Consider the following 18324-nt stretch of genomic DNA (forward strand, 5'->3'; position numbering starts at 1 on the left):
CCCCACAGGACCCTCCAAGCTCTGTGTTCCTTCTACTTGTGCCAGCAGTGGGGTCTTGGAGCTAGGGGAGTGGCTAGAGCTGTCCAGCAGGCTGGGTGTAGTCTGCTTGGTTACAGATGTGTTTATCTCCCTGGGTCGACCCACTTGTCCTGATAGGCTATAGCTGTTTCCATATGTACACTGAGAGGGCTGGATGAAGCAGGGTTGCCTCTGTTTCTATTTAATTATATTATATATTCTTCTTAGAGATAGTTTTGCTGTCACCCCAGCTATAGAGCAGTGGCTGTTCACAGGTGCCATCAGAGCTTGCTGTAGCCTCAAACTCCTGGGCTCAGGCGATTCTCCTACTTTTGCCCCCACCCCCAAGTGGCTGGGACTGCAGGCTTGTGCCACTGTGCCCGGCCTCCCTCTGTACCTTTTAAAATATGTTTTTCCTTCCGGTGTCTTCAGTTTGTGAGGGGCGGGGGAGTGAGGGTGGTGAGGTGACACACACTTCCTTGCAGAATCAAGCTGTTCCTTTTTACTGAATCGCTGTCTCCAGTGGGGTAGGTGAGGCCACCTGGCACCCTGAGAGGGCTTTGGGGCCAAAACGTCTTTGACATCTTAATTTGAGGGAGGATCAGGAGTCTGAGTTTGGAATCAGAATAAAGAGGTTTTCTCAAGGGAGATGCAGGGTGGCGTTCTCCTAACGGGTGGCTCTGTTAGGAGGCAATTTAAAGTTCCCAGACAGGGCTGCGTGACAGGGCACTGGCGGGGCCCAGAGCGTTAACCGTGCCGTGGTGATCTGGTCTCAGGACTCTCTGGCGCTGGGGAAAACGGAGGAGGAGGCGCTAAAGCACTTCCGAGTGAAGTTCAATGAAGCCCTCCGGGAGAGCTGGAAGACCAAAGTGAACTGGCTGGCACACAACGTGTCCAAAGACAACAGGCAGTAGCAGCCCTCGCAGCCCTGGGCCAGGGTGCGCGGCCAGCCACCGTCCGGGAGAGCCAGGCACCGCGGGTCCGTCCTGAAAGGGGCTGAAGCCTGAACTGTACCTCGTGGGAAAGAACCTACACAACTGCCTTTTGTTTACACTGGTTATTTATTTATGACTTGAAATGTTTAAGGAACTAAATAGCCATAAACGGAAATGCATCGTTTGTGCAGGAGAGGGGCATTGTCCAATGTCCTCCAGAGCGCTGGGCTTTGACAGGACACCAGGCGTGCTCTCTGCTGCGGGATTGTCACCCTGAGTCTTCCAGCTGTGGATCTGGGCCCAGCAGAGACTGTTCTCCTGGGGGAACCTTCCCCAGACTCCCTGCCAGACTGCCTGGCCGTGGCCCTGGCAGTCACCTGGTGCCTATTGTCCGGTCAGGACGCCTCAATCTCAGTTCACCCCCTGCCACCTTGGTGCAACCCTCTATGCGTGTCTTGCGTGACTGAGTTCCGGCAGCTCCCAGGGAAGCCTGGGCGCCCTCTAGATTCAGGGACGTTGGCTCTTCACTTTCAAAGTGACTTTTGAGTATGGGAATTCCCTCACGTCTGCTATAAAGTGGTTTTGTTTTCAGGTAAGAAAATTGTAACAGCCACATGCCTCACTGAACCTCCACGGCTTGTGTTAAAAAGATTCCCGGCTTGTGTTAAAAAGATTCCCGAGGCCGGGTCGGGTGGAGCCACACTTTGTGCAGCTGTTTATCTGGAAGCTGCCTAGGGAAGCAGGTTTTACTGAAGGTCAGTTGGGAACCTGCTGTGAAGGTAATCAGGTACCAGAATCGCCCTCTCTGGCAGTGATTAGTTTGAAATGGTGCTGGCTTAATTACCTCAGGCCTCCTAAAGGAGGTGCTTTAAAAATGCAGGTGCCGGGGCCTCTCCCTTTGGAAGCCAGCTCAGAAGATGGGGCCAGGATGCTAGGCTTTCAGATGGCCATGGATGTCCTAAGTGTTAGCAGCTAGCCGGCTCAGGACCCTCTGGGTGACACTTCTCTCAAAAGCCTTCTAAGGCTTAGCAGAGCCAGAAGTTGCTGCCCTCTTAGCAGTCCAATGCCAGCACCAGTCAGTGCCACCCAGAGCTCCTGCCTTGGCCACAGGCACCAGTGACCACATTCCTAATTCCCAACTAAAGTGCTAAGACCCACCGTCCCCGCCACCCCCCACTCTGACATAGGAAGGGCTGGTGTGCCCATGTTTGGGTTATTTATTTAAATGAGTCTGTGTGCTTTCCAGCGTGGGCACACGCTGTGTACAGCCGCAGCGATCCCTGGTCTGGAATGCACAGTGAGTGTGCCTGGTGAGAAGGGACTTTTTTTTTGAGACAGAGCCTCAAGCTGTCCCCCTGGGTAGAGTGCCCTGGCGTCACAGCTCACAGCAACCTCCAACTCCTGGGCTCAAGCGAGTCCCCTGCCTCAGGCTCCCAAGTAGCTGGGACAACAGGTGCCCACCACAGCACCCAGCCATTTTTTGGTTGCAGCTGTCGTTGTTTGGTGGGCCTAGGCTGGATTCGAACCTGCCACCTTAGGTGTATGTGGCTGGCGCCTTAGCCACTTGAGCCACAGGCACCGAAGTGGGACTTTCTATTATTTTAAATCATTTCATGTTTCTGTACGGGGAAGGTGAGTTCAGTGTCACTGATGTGGGCTGAGACCAACACTCTGTGGAACCTTGCAATGAGACAGATGAGAAGAAATAAAAGCTTTTTTATGCCCTTATGTTCTTGGCTGAAAAAAAAGAATGCAGGACGAAAACTAAAACACAACAGAAAACAAACCCCCTCCAACTGGAGTTAGAACCAGAACTTTATTGTAGTGTATACACTTTCTGACCTATCAATATACACATCTGAAAAGGGATACTGCGGCGGTGACAGCGTGACAACGTCCCCCTCTGTGTTTGCTCTACCCATGGTCTAAACAGAGCAGCTGGAGGGACAGGACAAGGAGGACGGCCCCACACAACAGCACAGCCATCAGTCCTTGAAACTAGCAGAGTCACAGAAGAGTATTTAAAATGATTTCCCCTAGTTGTAGAAATCTAAAATTTTACATGTAAATGAAAAGCAAAGTGCACCCATGGGTTTTGGATCCTGCCCACCCTCTCTCCTTCCACCAACCCCCACGACCAAAGCAGTGGGGCTCTGGCTACAGGGGGTGGGGGTTTCCCCCAGACAGCAGGGGGAGTCCCACAGGGGATCAGGGGAGGAGAGAGGAGAGCACAGGCTGTTTTGGGAAATTCCATCACTTTGCCTTCAGGTCAGAGGGTCTCCTTTGGGTACAGACCACTCGAAGCCTGTTGTTGTCTCCAAAGTGTTCAGAAAATTGCATGACACCTGTCCATTAGTAAAACCTATATACACATCCGCCAGTGGGGAGACACGTTTATAAGGTAGAAACCACAAGGCTGCACACAATGAGTCCAGGCCACTGCACAGGGAGCTGCTGTCACGGGAGGAGTGTATAGAGCCAGGGACCCTGGCAGCCCCCCCTCCAATACCAAAATAGGGACAGGTAGGACGCAGACAAGCCCTGGCTACTTCTAGCTTCCCAGGAGGGGCACCCAACCCGTCCAGAGCAGCAGAGCCTGTGCCCGACCTGCCCCACCACACCCAGACCTGAGTGGGGTGGGGAGGGCAGGGGGTGGGAGGGGCCTGGAGTCGGGGAGAGAGGGGGAAGAGCCCCAGGGCCTCTCCTGCACTCAGCGCCCTGAACTTTACATTCCAGTCCTGGAGTACACTAGCACAAAGGACACGAAGAATCCCAATTTATTTACAAAATATTAAAAAGTCAGTTAATCATCTACATATTAACCCCCATTCTGCCATTATTTATACATGCACTAGTTTGGAAAAAATAAAAACTTTTTTTAAAAAAAGAAAAAAATGATTACCAGATGGGAGTGAGCAATTTTGATACCCTTTGTCACCAAGTCTAGTCATCGTGGCTATTCTGGAGTGTGAGGGGCCAGCGTCCTCTCGCCATCAGGAGGAGACTCCAGACGCATGTGTGGGGCCCCTGTAGGCGCTGGACGCGGCCAGGGGAGGTGACAGCACCTCAAGTGACTGACAGAGCGTGATGGAGCAGAGGGGGCAGGCGGGAGCCTACGTCCTACACACGGAGCACAGCGAACGGGCAGCGAGGGGGGGGGGTCTGCAGACCTACTGGCCAAAATGACTTTGTACATCGTGGACCCTTGGGACTGGGAGGACAGGTGGCGGCAGAGTCTTCTGAAGCAGACACGAGGATGGCGGGCGGTCAGTAAGTGAGGGTGGAGTCGTCCCACTCAAGCTGCTGCTGCCGGCTCCCGCTCTGCTGGTCACCCTGCTCCTCCTCCTCCTCGCTGCTCTCCGACTCTGCACTGGTGATGTCATCCTCCTCCTCACCTTCCTCGCTCTCCTCCTCCTCCTCTTCCTCCTCTTCCTCCTCACTGCTGTGCTGGTCCTCGTACGTCTGCCAAAGAGGAGAGGCGGCCCATGAGCTACCTGGCCCCCGCCTGCAACTGTCACCTGACGTTCACTGCCCAGGAGCCACAGAGAAAGGGACCCTGCCCCTGGTGTCTCCCTCCTCAGTCACACAGGGGCTGGGACTGTCCCAGAAGCTGCCTAGTCCAAGGTGAAAAGAAGGCAGAGCTCCTCTGGCCACCCCCTGGGCCACTGCACCCTAGAAATACCTCGGGTGTGCTAAGGCAGGGATGACGGAGGGCGAGCACCAAACCCCAGCAGGAGCTCAGCTCTGCGCTTACTAGGCAGCCTGGCCTTGAAGAAGGGCCTCCCGAGCCTCAGTTTACCCATCTGAGAAGCGAAGACACCTGACCTCGCAGAGCTGTGCAGGTTTACGTGACACAACTCATAAAAACAGGAGGGTGCTGTGGCCACACTCGTCTTTCCAAGGCCCAGGGCTGTGCTCCTACCTCCATGGGGTTGACGGTGATTGTCAAGGCAGAGTCGTCCCAGTCCATCTCATTCTCCTTCCCGGTGTCCTGGTCCCGCATGGTGCGCTGGTGTGCAGCACGGATCCGGAACACTCCCAGGATGATCATGAAAACCAGGAAGCTGACACACACCACAATCACAACGGTCGCCGTGCTGGGGACAACTGCAGTGAAGTTGAGACCAGACGGGAGTTTTAGGGGGGGTCACCTAATCTCGAGGGCCATCACGCCTCTGACCTGCTTGGCTATGCTGGGACATTGGGCACATCAGCGTGATGCACCTGACCCCTAACAGCAGAAGTACTAGAAAAAGCTCAGCATAGAACTCACATCTGGCCCAGGGATCCACAGCTCCAGGGCCTCAGTACTCGGGTTGTCCAGACTCGGGAGGAGCATCCTGCTCTGCCCACCCCGACCCGGCTCGGATGGCATGGGCACCTCTGCTCGGGTGCCTCCTCTCACCACCCTACCTGCGAATGGGTGGGGACTGGCCAGGTTGTGACCAGACAGATCAACGAAGGAGCGATGCTCGGGGTGCACGAACTGCGGCTGGGCAGCCATGTGGTTCACGTGCTCCAGGGGGTTGGCTGTGTGGATGACATTCACCTGCAGCAGAGACAGAGAGGATCACGAGAGGGGCTTGTTCAACGCATCCAGGAGGTGAGAGACAGAGCTCAGCAGCTGGTGTGACCAATGCCACTGGGGGGGGTTGGGGGGGGGTCCCTGCTCTGCTACTGGCACGAGGGAAGGGGGAACTGTCTGAGACAAGGACAGGGAAAAATCCAAAGTAAGCACCTAGAAACTGTTGTAACAATTTAACACTATCATATCATTTTTCTCATAGCTTTTTGGTTTATAGGGATGGGGGTTTCTCCTGTCGCCCAGGCTTGAGTGCAGTGGCTATGCACAGGCACCACCACAGTTCACTACAGCCTTCAACTCCTAGGTTCAAGCGATCCTCCTATCTCAGCCGCCCCAGCATTACCGGCACAATGCCACCAAACCGGTAAAATTATTTTTTACTATATTTTAAAAAGAAACCACCCACAAGAGAGTGGAAAAAGCACACCAAGGGTCCTTCCCCATGGGTTGTTTGGACAACGCTGGCATAGACGTTTTTCCTCCTTTTCCCCCAAACTGGGGCCACACGAAAGCACTAATTATAACCATTCACTTCCTTTCACATCTGTCAGCTTTGGCTCAAACAAAACAGGCACTGGGTCTGTAGCACAGCACACGTGACGTCCCGCGGCTTTGGAGTTCATGGTGCAGGTGTTCATTTGCTGAGAGTACCTCTGGGTCCCCTTCTCCAGACCTCGAAGGTCCTCAGCAATGAAGCTGATGATGTGTAGAGTGTCTATTGAAGATTTCGGAGCAGGGCAAGCTGCCCTCTCCACTGGGCCCTGAGTCACCACTATGGGCCTTGGCAACATCAGCCCTGCCCAGAGGGGTCCCATGTGTCAGCATCCTTTGCCCTGGGCAAGGCTCCACCTTTACTCACAATAGGGCCAGTGGACCTGGCAAAACTGCAGAGAGCCTCTGGTTCTTTGGGGGCTACTCTTTCTAAACAGCATCCTCAGCTCGGTGCTCGTAGTTCAGTGGTTAGAGCACTGGCCACATACACTGGGGCTGGTGGGTTTGAACCCAGCCCAGGCCTGCTAAACAACGACAACTGCAAAAAAAAAATAGCAGGGTGTTCTGGTGGGCGCCTGTAGTCCCAGCTACTTGGGAGGCTGAGGCAAGAAAATTGCTTAAGCCCAACAGTTTGAGATTGCTGTGAGCTGTTGATGCTATGACACTCTACCGAGGGCAGATATAGTGAAACTCTGTCTCAAAAAATAAATAAATAAAAACAGATCCTCATATCTCTCTTTCTCTCTCTCTCATGTGAAATCTCAAGAAACAGTCTTGTCCCTACTCCTAAAGCATTAACTTCCACTGGTGCTTTGTCACTTCTCTGCAAGGTTCCTGAGGCTGACTCTTTGGGGACCCATTCTGCCCAGGCCCACCCTAAGCATAACCTATTATTCCAAACTAGCCCAGTCTGGCCCTTGGCAGAGCCCAGCTGGAAAAGGCTCCCACCTCTGCCCTCAAGAATGCTCTAAAAATTGGCATGTGCAGGTGTGAGGGCCACGAGTTGCTGCTGCTGCTGCTGGTGGAAGCACCGCACTCACCTCCACCTTGAACTCGTTGCTGATGTAGCGGCCATTCAGCTCCGAGCAGATGAGCTTGAACTTCCGGTCAAGCAAAGACCTGGAGTGCCAGTTCCGATAGCGCAGGAGGTGCAGAACCTCCTCGTAGCTGGCCATGGTGTCCACACCTGCAGGGGTTGGGTGTGAGAAGACTGCTGGGTGGCTTAAGTTAGGAACAGGAACAAGGCCCGAGGCCTGGGCACAGGCAGGCTGTCAGGCCCTGGGTCAGCCGGGCACACATTTTGGCTTTCCACTGGTGGGAAGGGGTAACAAGTGCACAGGGCCACTTTTCCCTCTGCAGGGGGACGGGCCATCACATCCTTCCCCCACCTGCCCTTCCCAAGGCAGCACCTGCACTCCCCTTCCTGCCCAGGAGGAGAGGGTGAGCGCACACCCCCATCTCCTCTTCATGTCCTCAGAGGGCAGGAGGCCGGTGGCCAAGAGCTTCCAGCGTCCATTCTGGCAGCCTGCCTCTCACCTGTGAAGGTCACGCCCAGCTCGGAGCTGCTCACTTCGATGCCCTTCTGCTGCAGGCGGGCCATGTCTACCTCCAGGCTCTCCTGCTCTTGGTTCAGCTCCTCTCCCTCCACCGTGACCTCACAGGCATCCAGGTCATGCACGGTCTCCTCGGACACCAGTGACTCTTGAACTGCAAAAATGGCAAAAGCTGTTTTTGCTAACCGGAAATAGCAGAAGCAGTGGGGCCCAGGGAGGCTCATCCACAAATTCACAGGCCCCTTTTCAGGAACAGTGCTAGGGCAGGGGAGAGCTGGTTCCAAGAAACAGGGGTACATCACTTCACTTGTCCTGAGTGAGAACGGTGGGGACACTGCCCCACCGTGGGCTGACTAGCCTGGCAAGAGCAAGCAGTGCCTCCAGCCAGTGTCTCCCCCCCTTGACCTCAAGCTACATCTCAGAACTGGACGTCCAACAGAGAAGATGGAAGGCCCCCAGGTGGGTTTCCAAAAGACCACAGTGAGCACCAGTCCGTGGGTCAGATTCAAGAAGCAGAAAACAGCAACAGAACATTAATACCTCCCAAAACCCCACACAGAAAAAGAGCCCTGTACGCTAAGTGGCGGCAAAAGGGTTTCCTGCCATGCCAGGTGCTGTTACCTGTGGGGTCCTCAGCCCCATCCCCTTCAGGCTCCACTTCTCGGGTGATGGTGCTGATGATTCGAAGCTCGGGGAAAAGGAAAACCCCTTCTGAGCTTTCAAATTCAGAAGCTGCTCGGGCAAAGTGGTGGACGCCACTCAGGCTGATCTTGGGCTCTTCGGGCTGTAAAACCATCACGTAGCCCTCTACTGGGGGCACCGAGATGCAGGCGGCCTCGTTAAAACACCTGCCAGCAAGAGACAGGGAGGGGTCAGGGCTCTGGTCTGGTCAGGGGAGCTGGTCTCAGAGCCCACCTGTGCGAGGAGGCACGTGGTGTTAGAAGACAGAGGACTCCGTAAGCCCCTGGAGGGGAAAGACAACAGCAGCCACTCCAGGAATCTGCTTCCAAGCATGACACATAAACACTACTGGAATCTCTCACTCACGCTCTCTGCTGACACGGTGTGGCTCCCCTTTCTCTATAGGACGGAGGCCAGACTGTCTTAAAAACCTAAATACACAAGTATCGCTGAGAGGAAAACAGGTTTATCGTTAAAAACCAGGACATACTTGACGGTGCTGGTGATTTTGAGTCTTCGGATTCCAGGCGTGGGAAACTGCCGAGAGTTCAGGTAGGAAACATGCTGTATGGCTTTGTCCAACTCCCCAATATCTTCTCCCTCCAAGGTCAACACTGACTGACTGGGGTTGGCCTGGATCTGAAATCATTGCCAAACAGAGAGAACAAAGTTCCAAGTGCGAAGAGGGGAAACCATGGGTACTTGAGTAAAAAGGATTAGACTGGGATTGATTTGAATTGGTGACTCAAAGAAAAGTTGATGTAATTCCAGTGAACAAGAGCCTCTTTTCTGGGGTGGTAATGTCTACGGTGCAAACTTATCCATCAGGTGCTCCCTTATCCCACCAGCCATTGCACTTGAGGTCTAAGGAGCCTGAGCAGATGTTACCTGCACGCCTCTGCCACCGTCTTCAGGGACTTGCAGGTCCAGCCCCTCTTTGCAGGTATACAGACAGTCAATCACCTTCTTATCCGCAAGTTTCCCAGAACGGAGTGTTAGGCCAGCCAGGTTACCTCGGAAAAACTGGGTCATGTGCAGGTCGCCACCTTTGGGAGTGAGGGGGGGAGAAAGAAAGCGGTCAGCCTGAATCTCCCAGTTCACTTCTCGGTGCAGTGTTACCGTGGTGGCAGCCTGATGGATGGGCATGCGGGTTAGTTCACACCAAATCCTGTTAGCCTTGCGGTCTACATGGTAGCGCAATGAAGAAATTAAGTCGTTTATGATCATGCACATGGCTTGGAAAAGGGAGCTGGGGGTCCCTCGCCCGAAGCCAAGAGGTCCCCTGAGTGTCTCCACACATCTGACCATTCCCAGGTAAAGGTGCTGACCCTGTACCCATCACTAGGTGCATGGTGACACTTCCTGCACCAGCCTCTTCAGCCACTGCCTTCTCAACCTACTGGCTCGCCTGGGGACTTCCTCTAACTGGCAACATTGGACACACACACACACGGGTGGGGGTGAGCCTGTGCCCCGTAGCCAGACAAAGGCATGCTAAGTTGCCCTGCACTGGAAAGCCATATACATGCCTCTCAGACAGCTGCCACTTTGCTGAATCCCCACCCTTTCTGTCTCCTACACTGAGGATAACTGGGACGTGTAGATGCTATGACGAAAACAGACACCTAGAAAGTGGCCCTTCAGGGGCTATAACAAAGACCTCCAAACAGGAGAAATTAACCCTTCAACTGATGAAGAGCAGACACATTTTCAGCAATGAGTCTCATTTGGATAAGGGCGTCAGACATTGCAAATTATCACGAGGAACTAAGCTTTCTTTCTTTCTTTCTTTTTTTTTTTTTTTTGACAGAGCCTCAAGCTTTTCCCCTGGGTACAGTGCGGTGGCATCACAGCTCACAGCAACCTCCAACTCCTGGGCTCAAGCAAGTCTCCTGCCTCAGCCTCCAAAGTAGCTGGGACCACAGGCGCCCGCCACAATGCCTGGCTATTTTTTGGTTGCAGCCATCATTGTTGTTTGGTGGGCTCAGGCTGGATTCGAATCTGCCACCTTAGATGTATGTGGCTGGAGCCTTAGTCCCTTGAGCCACAGGTGCCGACTAAGATTTCTAAGAAACATCTATTTAGATTCATCTCTAGAAACAAGTCTTTTTGTGTCTCGTGGTTCAGCTTACACAAGCCCCTCCAACCTGACCTTGAGGTTTTGGCAGGGAGCCAGCCTCATGCAAGGGCGTCAGGGTGGAATGTGATATGGGGGGGATAAACCCCACGGGTACTGAGCCACGTGCCATGTGGGGCCAGGACGGGCAGGTGTGGGGAAGCGATGGGGAAGCGTGATGCAGAGAAGCCGCGCAGGTGACGTCTGGGGCCAAAGTGCAACCTGGGCATTGCATGCGACACGTGGAATGAATCAATGTCTCATCTTTTAATGAAACACGACAGTGAACTGTAGGGAAAAGAAATCCAGCAACCTGCAGAGGCCATAGTCACAGGCTCAGTTTCATTGTCACTTTCAAGTCCTGAATACTCTGTAGAAAAGCAAGACAAAGACAGTGGAGAAGGAGCGAGAGGTTAGGCTCTTCATTCAAACAGGACCTGGAAAATCGGTTTCAGAGCAGAAAAAGCACAAAACATCAAGAGAACATTCCTTTGTCCTTCTCTGGGACCTGCCTCATTTCCCCAGAGCGATACTTACCACCCCCAACCCCACGCTTCCCACCTTCCCGCATCCTCCTCGCCAAAACACAGATTTGATCCAAAACGCCAAGACTGAGAGCATCGAGCTCGCTGATCCCCCTGGTCTGTGCTGCTAAGTAGGATGTTCCAAGGAGGCACACTGCTGACTGCAGGTATCAACGTGCCAAACCCAGCGCCTTCCTCCCTAACAGGGAAGGTGTTTTGTGTGGACAAGAGATGGGGCAGCACAGAAGTACCCAAAGCCTGGTACATGGCCCCTGAAAAAGTGAACGTCCCTATTTTTTAGAAGCTCAAAACAAGTTAGCATCTGTCTAGACTTTAACCACTAAGCAACAGAGAAAAGACATTTTAACCCGGTTTTTCTGAATGCACAGGGAGACTGAGACTACTGGGTAAAGAACTCACCCAGGGAAACATAACCGTGGTGGGCCTGGGGGCCCCAACACCCTGTGACAGCAGCTCTGGCTCCTGCTCTAGCGCTCAGGGCACGGGCCCTTGCAGATGGCACGCAGCCAGGGGCTGAGGATGGAACTCATATTTTCTGGGATTGTGGCACCGACCGTGTGGGGCTGCGTTGTGGGGCAAGGCCAGGGGTGAGACATGGCACACTTGTTACCTCCACCCCCCTGCGGCTCCTCTGCCACACGGCGCCACAAAGGACATTTCTGTCAATGGAGATGAAGCTGCTGCCTACAGCCCAGGCTCTCCATGGTGAATTGATCTTATAAAGTGATCTTGAATCCACTGAAAGGAAAAAAGTGGCCTCCTCCCTATTACCTACATTTTCAACAATTTTTGTTTGTTTGATCTGGAAATGGAAATGTTTTGTTTTGTTTTCTGGCCGAGTTTGTTGAAAGGGCTGAGATAGAAAGAGATGACAGAAGATGAAAACTGATACTTAATGGTAGAAATATGGTGACACCAACAGGGACCAGAGGGATGGGGGGGGGGGTTATTTAAACAAAGTGCCAAAGCCTCCAGAATGTAAAGTTAACATTTAGTTTTCTGCTTGTATTTTTTTATTCTTTTTTTTTTTTTGGCTGGGGCTGGGTTTGAACCTGCCACCTCTGGCATATGGGGCCAGCGCCCTACTCCTTTGAACCACAGGCGCCGCCCTTTTGTTCATATTTTTAAAATAATTATTCACAAATTATTGTCCAAACTGGGAGGGAATATGTGAATTAAAATTTTAGGACTACCAACTGAAAGATTCCTGCATCCCTGACAATTTATTTCTTATTCCTTGGCCTCACGTTCATGTTCTCACGGGTGAATTGTCGCCGGAGTTAACTCTGGGAATCTGTAGGAAAATTATGAAGTTCCAATTCTCCTAAAATAAGTAAATCTGTCTTGGGAATTAGGCTTTTTCATTTCTAACCTAATTCAAGGCATACTATTTCCATAGGGAGGAAAAAAAATAACAAAATAACAAAAACGTCTATTAGTGATGACGGCAGAGATGAAAAGACCCAGCAGAGAATAAGAACAAGGGTCAGAGTGGGGCTCGTGAACGCCCAGTTAGACTGAGGAGGGGGGTGTCTGTGAACGTGAGGGGAAAGAGTACATGCTTATTCCCACTATTTTCAGAAATTCAGCATAGCCTTTGGTTATAAATGTAGGCTACAGACCACAGCAGCAATGGCAGCGACTGTCATTAATAGAAATCATTAGTATTTTCACATCAGGCCACGACTGCTGCAGGATCACAAAATATTATCACAAAGCCCCTCAGTACTTTGAAGTTATGGCCATTTCTGGACCTGCTGCTAAAGGCCTGCTCTTGATGTTGGTAAAAGCCCCACAGGTCTCACTACTGCACAAATTCAATCTTTTAGTATGTCAGTAACTATATTTCAATGTAATTGGTTGCCTTTGAAATCCTACATATTTTATAGGTTATTAACAAATTATTCTGAGAAGAGGTCCATAGGCTTCACCACCAAAGGACTCCATGCCACAGAAAGACTTAAATCCCTGGTCTGAGTGTGAGGCCAGAGTGCACAGGCTTCTGGGCTTCAAATCCTCGCACCATGATTGATTGGCTGGGTAACCCTGGGCTCATTTACTTCTCTGGACCGTAGTTTCTTCTGCTTTGAAGAAGCACACAGCCTGTACCTCGCAATCACAAAAAACCAGTGTGGCTGCTCTGGTGGTCAGCATATCCCACTCCCCAGTCTTTTAACAAAGATTGCACAGAATCCCCTGCAGACGTGGCCCTGATGGAAGGTGAAGAGTTCCTTATGGGGTTCCCGCAAGGTCATCGAGCGAGGGGCACTCTGGATGAGGCCTCCAGGTCCACGGCAGGCTTCTACTTATGTCCTTTATTTGCTGACCGCTGCTGCTCTGTCTTTGTGAACTTTTCAACAAACAGGTGAATTTATAAATTGGTTCCCTAACTACACTCTCCCTCTCTGGTTGCCAGGAAAGGTGATGGTGTGTTTTAGTCCTGGAACACACCTTTGCTACACATCCTCGGATAGAGCTACACCTGTGAGGGGCATCAGACGAAGGAAATGAGGGTAAGGGGTATAAAATGCTGGTAAGAGCCCGTTACCAATACAGTAAAGACGTATTCTCTAACTCCTGCGACTTGGGTGGGGACGCCAAGGAACATTACCTTGCCAGCACGCCCCAACCACGAGCTGAGTTTCTATCTTGGATGGATGGAGAGGATAATCCTCAGTCACAGAGAAGGGCTCATGAGAGACACCGTCCACATAGAGAGTCACACTGGGGAATTCCACGTTGAGGACGTAGTGGTGCCACTGCTCGTCACAGACCTACCAGAGGCAAAGGGAAGGGTTAGGGGGCTTGAAACGCCACCCTCCCTATCTTCAAAAGACACACACTGGATGTAATACAACTAGATGGGGGAAACAAGTCACACATAATGAGTATCTGCCTTTCGAAAAAGGATGAAACATCATGTAACAACGCCAGGTGCAGTGGCTCATGCCTATAATCCTGGCATTTTGGGAGGCAGAGGCAGGACTACTTGAGGCCAGGAAGTTTAAGACCTGCCTGAGTAAGAGCAAGACTCCCCCTCTCCTTACAAAATACAGAAAAATTAGCCAGGCAGGGTGGTGGGCACCTGTACTCCCTACTCGGGAGGCTGAGACAGAATTATTTGAGCCTGAGAGTTGGAGGCTGCAGTGAGCTGTAATGATACCACTGTACTCTGGCCCAGGTGACAGAGCAAGACCCTGTCTCAAGGAAATATAAAAACATAAATATAAGTAAAGCCCAAAGTATTGGCAAATACATCTCACTAAAAGGCCACAAGGCTCACTCAACCTAGGACAGAATCCCACAAAGGGAGCTGCCAGATTCTTCTCTGCCAACAGCATGATACCAGGATACTCTGACACTGGCGGGCAGGACACCTGCCCGCTGAGGGGCTGAGTTAGTCCGTCAACTGGCTGTGCCTCTTCTGGACCAAAGTGAAAAGCACCTCTAATCTCAGAATAAGAGACACCATAGTACACATATTTTCTTTTTCAATTTAAAGTTCATAACCTAGGCTCAGCGTCTGGAGCTCAAGCAGCTAAGGTGCCAGCCACATACACCGGAGCTGGCGGGTTCGAATCCAGCCCAGGCCTGCCAAACAACAATGACAAGTATAACCAAAAATAGCTGGGCACTGTGGTGAGCACCTGTAGTCCTAGCTACTTGGGAGGCTGAGGCAAGAGAATCGCTTAAGTCCAAGAGTTTGAGGTTGCCATGAGCTGTGACACCATGGTACTCTACTGAGGGTGACATAGTGAGACTCTGTCTCAAAAAAAATAAAGTTCATAACCTAAATAAATATGAACACACAGCTCAGACGGCGTGCCAAATTACACCAAGCATCAAGAACATGTTTCAACCAACTACTATGTATGTATGATCCCTTGTTTGGACTATGATTCAAACAAATTGTAAAAACAGAAACATTTATGATACAATTGTAAGTGTGAACACTGGATGTCTGATGATGCTAGGAATTTTGGTGATTTTTTTAATTTTAAGTTTTGGGTTTTTTTTTTTTTTGCAGTTTTTTTGGCCAGGGCTGGGTTTGAACCTGCCACCACCGGCATGTGGGGCTGGCACCCTACTCCTTTGAGCCCCAGGTACCACCTGCTGATTATTTTTTAAGTTGTGAAAAATGTTTTGTGATTATGGTTATCTATTAGAGATACATAATGAAATCTGTATGTCTGCAGAGAAAGAAATGCTCTACCTGGGTTTTCTTGAAAATTACTAAGTAATTTTTGAGTGGGTGATAAAAACTATTACAGGGAGTAGGGTAAAAATGAATGATATAAGGTTGACCACAAGTTCACGACTACTGAAGCTCGGGGAAGGGTACCCAGGGCTTTTCTTTATACTCACGTGTCAGGTTTTACTTATGTCTGAAATTTTCCATATTAAAGTTTTGTAATCAGAAATAAAGCACGTAATCATGCTTATAATCAAAAGAAACCCAAATCTGTACAGGGGGATAGCTTGAGGCTCCGTCTCAAAAAAAAAAAAAAAAATTATAGTAAAAGTTTCTGATATTTACATAAATACCAAGTGCATCAATGAGAGATGAATGCTGCCGAGTCTCACTTGACCTTCTACCACCACCCGCTCTTATCCCTTCTCACTTAGACTCCTCCGTTTTTATCTATCTTGTAACCATTTTAGACAGTGTTACATTTTAGCAACTACAGGTACACTGTCAACTTTTATCCAGTAACTCCATAAACCAAACAAAATTAAGCTAAGACCAAAAGTTCCTTTCTCGGCCCAATCCTGAATCAAGAGATGATCTGTTCTGCTTTTAAGGAGGCTTCCTTCTGTAACACGTGGGTCTTTTTGTGTGATATTTACGTCTTATCACGTCAATCGTTGTTCTAAGATTAGCTTTGCAAAGATGTGACATCATCAAAGGGAATGTGACGTGATCTGTCATATCGGTAAACTGGGTAAGCAGTACAGGGTGTCCCAAAAGTTGTTGTACACAGGGAAAACGGGAAATTGTAGCTGCACCTACCTTTATTTACAAAATGTTCATTATAAAATTTTACAAAAAAAAGGTGAACCATATGTAGAGAATATTTTGTAAATATTTTGTAAACGAAGATATGCTGAACTATAACTTCCCATTTTCCCCCTATGTGTGGCAACTTCTGGGACACCCTGTATTTATGTGCTACCTGAAAGATGTAAGATTGCTAGTTCCTTGAAATTTTCTTTTCTTTTTTTTTTTTTTTTTTTTTTTTGAGACAGAGTCTCAAGCTATTGCCCTGGGCAGAATGCTGTGGCATCACAGCTCAGATCTACCTCAAACTCATGAGCTTTAAGTGATTTTCTTGCCTCAGCCTCCCAAGTAGCTGGGACTATAGGTGCCCATCACAATGCCTGGCTATTTTTGGTTATAACTGTCATTGTTGTTTGGGAGGCCCAGGCTGGATTCAAACCCACCAGCTCTGGTGTATGTGGCTGGCGCCCTAGCCGCTGAGCTATAGGCGCTGAGCTATTCCTTGAAATTTTTTAATATCCTGTGATACCCCTGATTACTAAGCTACCAGGGCTCCCTGAGTAAAACCAAGGATCTCAATCCTACTAATTTTTAAGCAAATGCTGGATGCTGCTTATTTCAATAAATTATAACAGTAATTTGAATTTTGTTTTTTGAGACAGAATCTCATTTTCTCATCCTCAGTAGAGTACCTTGGCATCATAGCTCATAGCAACATCAAACTCTTGGGCACAAGTGATCCTCTTGCCTTAGCCTCCCAAGTAGCTGGGACTACAGATGCCTGCCACAACACCTGGCAATTTTTTTTTTTTTTTTGCAGGAGATGGGCTCTTGCTCTTGTTTAGGATGGTCTCAAACTCCTGAGCTCAAGCAACCAACGCACCTTAGCCTCCTGGAGTGAACAGTACTTTGAATTTAAAATAACATTTTAAAAAAAATAATTCCTTGTATGTAACATACGGATAAAACAAAAACTTAGGTAACTTAGGTTACCTTTTAGTATTAAAAGGTATTAAACAGGTTTAATTTGTTACTCTGACTACCCAAAGACACAGAATTCATAAAATCACAATTTATGCTGACTATAACAGCCAGTCATGAGCAAAGTTGCAGGACCTAGTTAATCTCTCTTAAAAGATCATCATTAGTGAGTTTCAACTCACTCACCTGATTCAGCTTCCAGTGGAATTCCGCAGGTCTGTATTTTTTCTCCTCGGACGGATCCTGACGGAGCAGGAACACTAGCCGGCACCCGTGGACATATAGTGAGTAACGGTGCCGATTCATATCTGCAGAGACAGTTTCTCCTGGTAAATTGCCAGCTTATGACCCAAGGGAGGAAAAAAAGCTGTTTCTTGAGTGGATTTTCAAGACACAATTTTATCTGCAGAAACAAACTCCCCAGTTGGGCCAAGGCTGGGTTTGGAAGTGGGCTCTTCTGAGGACAAAGTGCCCCAGCACAGAATACAGAATACTGTCTATACCAGCCAGCCTGCTGGGAGGCTTCAAGGGAAAGAAAAAGTGCCTGTCTCTGGCGACCACCCCACTGGACGCTGAAGTGTGACAGTGAACCCACCTGTTTTGTCTGAACTGCACAGAATCGTCTCTTTCTTCCTGCCAAAAGGCCCATGCCTCATCCACACGGAAATCGTAAAAGGCTCTTTTGGATTGACAGAAACAACGCCATCTGGGATCCTCACTGCTTGAGTGCCATTGAACTCAAAGACCTGGTTGCTGTCATGGCCGTTGTCAGTGGGGAGGCCGATGGTCCAGTTCAAGGCGCTGCTTGGGGAAGGAAGCAGCTCGGCAGTGCCAGAGGCAGCACCTGAAACCATAGACCTGGTGTGAACGACGGGGAGAACTCAGGAGGTGTGCAAGCATTGCAGCAACGCGCTATGGCCTCTACCGTGTAGTTACACAATTTACTAGCTGACTTTTCCTCAAAAGAAGAGTTTTTATTACAAAATAATAACTGTTTTTTTGTTTGTTTCTATTTTTTAAGGAAGGGAAGAACGAAGCATTTCTTGTAACCTCAGCCAAATACATGCCACTTAGTTTATATAAACACTGTCAATCTTCTCTTTATAAATAGACACATATATAACATATTTTTAATAAAAATGGAATCCAGATACTCAGTGTACCCTCCGTGGACCAGATGACCCAGTGCACAGAAATTTAAAAATATAAAGAAAAATAAATAAAAGTGGTGTCCTGCTGTGTACATATAGCAAGCACCAATGTCCTTATTATTCTATAGTATAGTTTTAAATGTCTGCATAGAATTTCGTTGCAGCGGCTCGGCGCCTGTAGCTCAACCAGCTAAGGCGCCAGCCACGTACACCTAAGGTGGTGGGTTTGAATCCAGCCCGGACCCGCCAAACAACGATGGCTGCAACC

General features: G+C 49.8%; 2 protein-coding genes across 4 annotated transcripts in view; one reads left to right on the top strand and one right to left on the bottom strand.

The window, feature by feature from the left end:
- The window catches only part of PIK3CD (phosphatidylinositol-4,5-bisphosphate 3-kinase catalytic subunit delta), a 53240-nt gene extending 50901 nt beyond the window's left edge, over positions 1-2339 (top strand). For both annotated transcript variants that reach the window (XM_023515229.1, XM_023515230.1), the window contains exon 25: positions 795-2339. In XM_023515229.1, the coding sequence (XP_023370997.1) occupies positions 795-932 (138 nt within the window). In that variant the 3' untranslated portion in view covers positions 933-2339. The remainder of the gene's footprint in view (positions 1-794) is intronic.
- A 411-nt stretch (positions 2340-2750) lies between these two features.
- CLSTN1 (calsyntenin 1) overlaps positions 2751-18324 on the bottom strand; it is a 71160-nt gene continuing 55586 nt past the window's right edge. For both annotated transcript variants that reach the window (XM_023515164.1, XM_023515166.1), the window contains 12 exons: positions 17501-17749; positions 17092-17213; positions 13537-13699; positions 10694-10750; positions 9153-9310; positions 8755-8903; positions 8205-8431; positions 7567-7737; positions 7071-7216; positions 5367-5502; positions 4876-5060; positions 2751-4415 (listed from right to left, as the gene is read on the bottom strand). In XM_023515164.1, coding sequence (XP_023370932.1) covers positions 4221-4415; positions 4876-5060; positions 5367-5502; positions 7071-7216; positions 7567-7737; positions 8205-8431; positions 8755-8903; positions 9153-9310; positions 10694-10750; positions 13537-13699; positions 17092-17213; positions 17501-17749 — 1958 coding nt within the window. In that variant the 3' untranslated portion in view covers positions 2751-4220. The remainder of the gene's footprint in view (positions 4416-4875; positions 5061-5366; positions 5503-7070; positions 7217-7566; positions 7738-8204; positions 8432-8754; positions 8904-9152; positions 9311-10693; positions 10751-13536; positions 13700-17091; positions 17214-17500; positions 17750-18324) is intronic.

This window comes from Otolemur garnettii, unplaced genomic scaffold, assembly GCF_000181295.1.
Source record: "Otolemur garnettii isolate 467f Iridium unplaced genomic scaffold, OtoGar3 scaffold00067, whole genome shotgun sequence".
Taxonomy (NCBI): domain Eukaryota; kingdom Metazoa; phylum Chordata; class Mammalia; order Primates; family Galagidae; genus Otolemur; species Otolemur garnettii.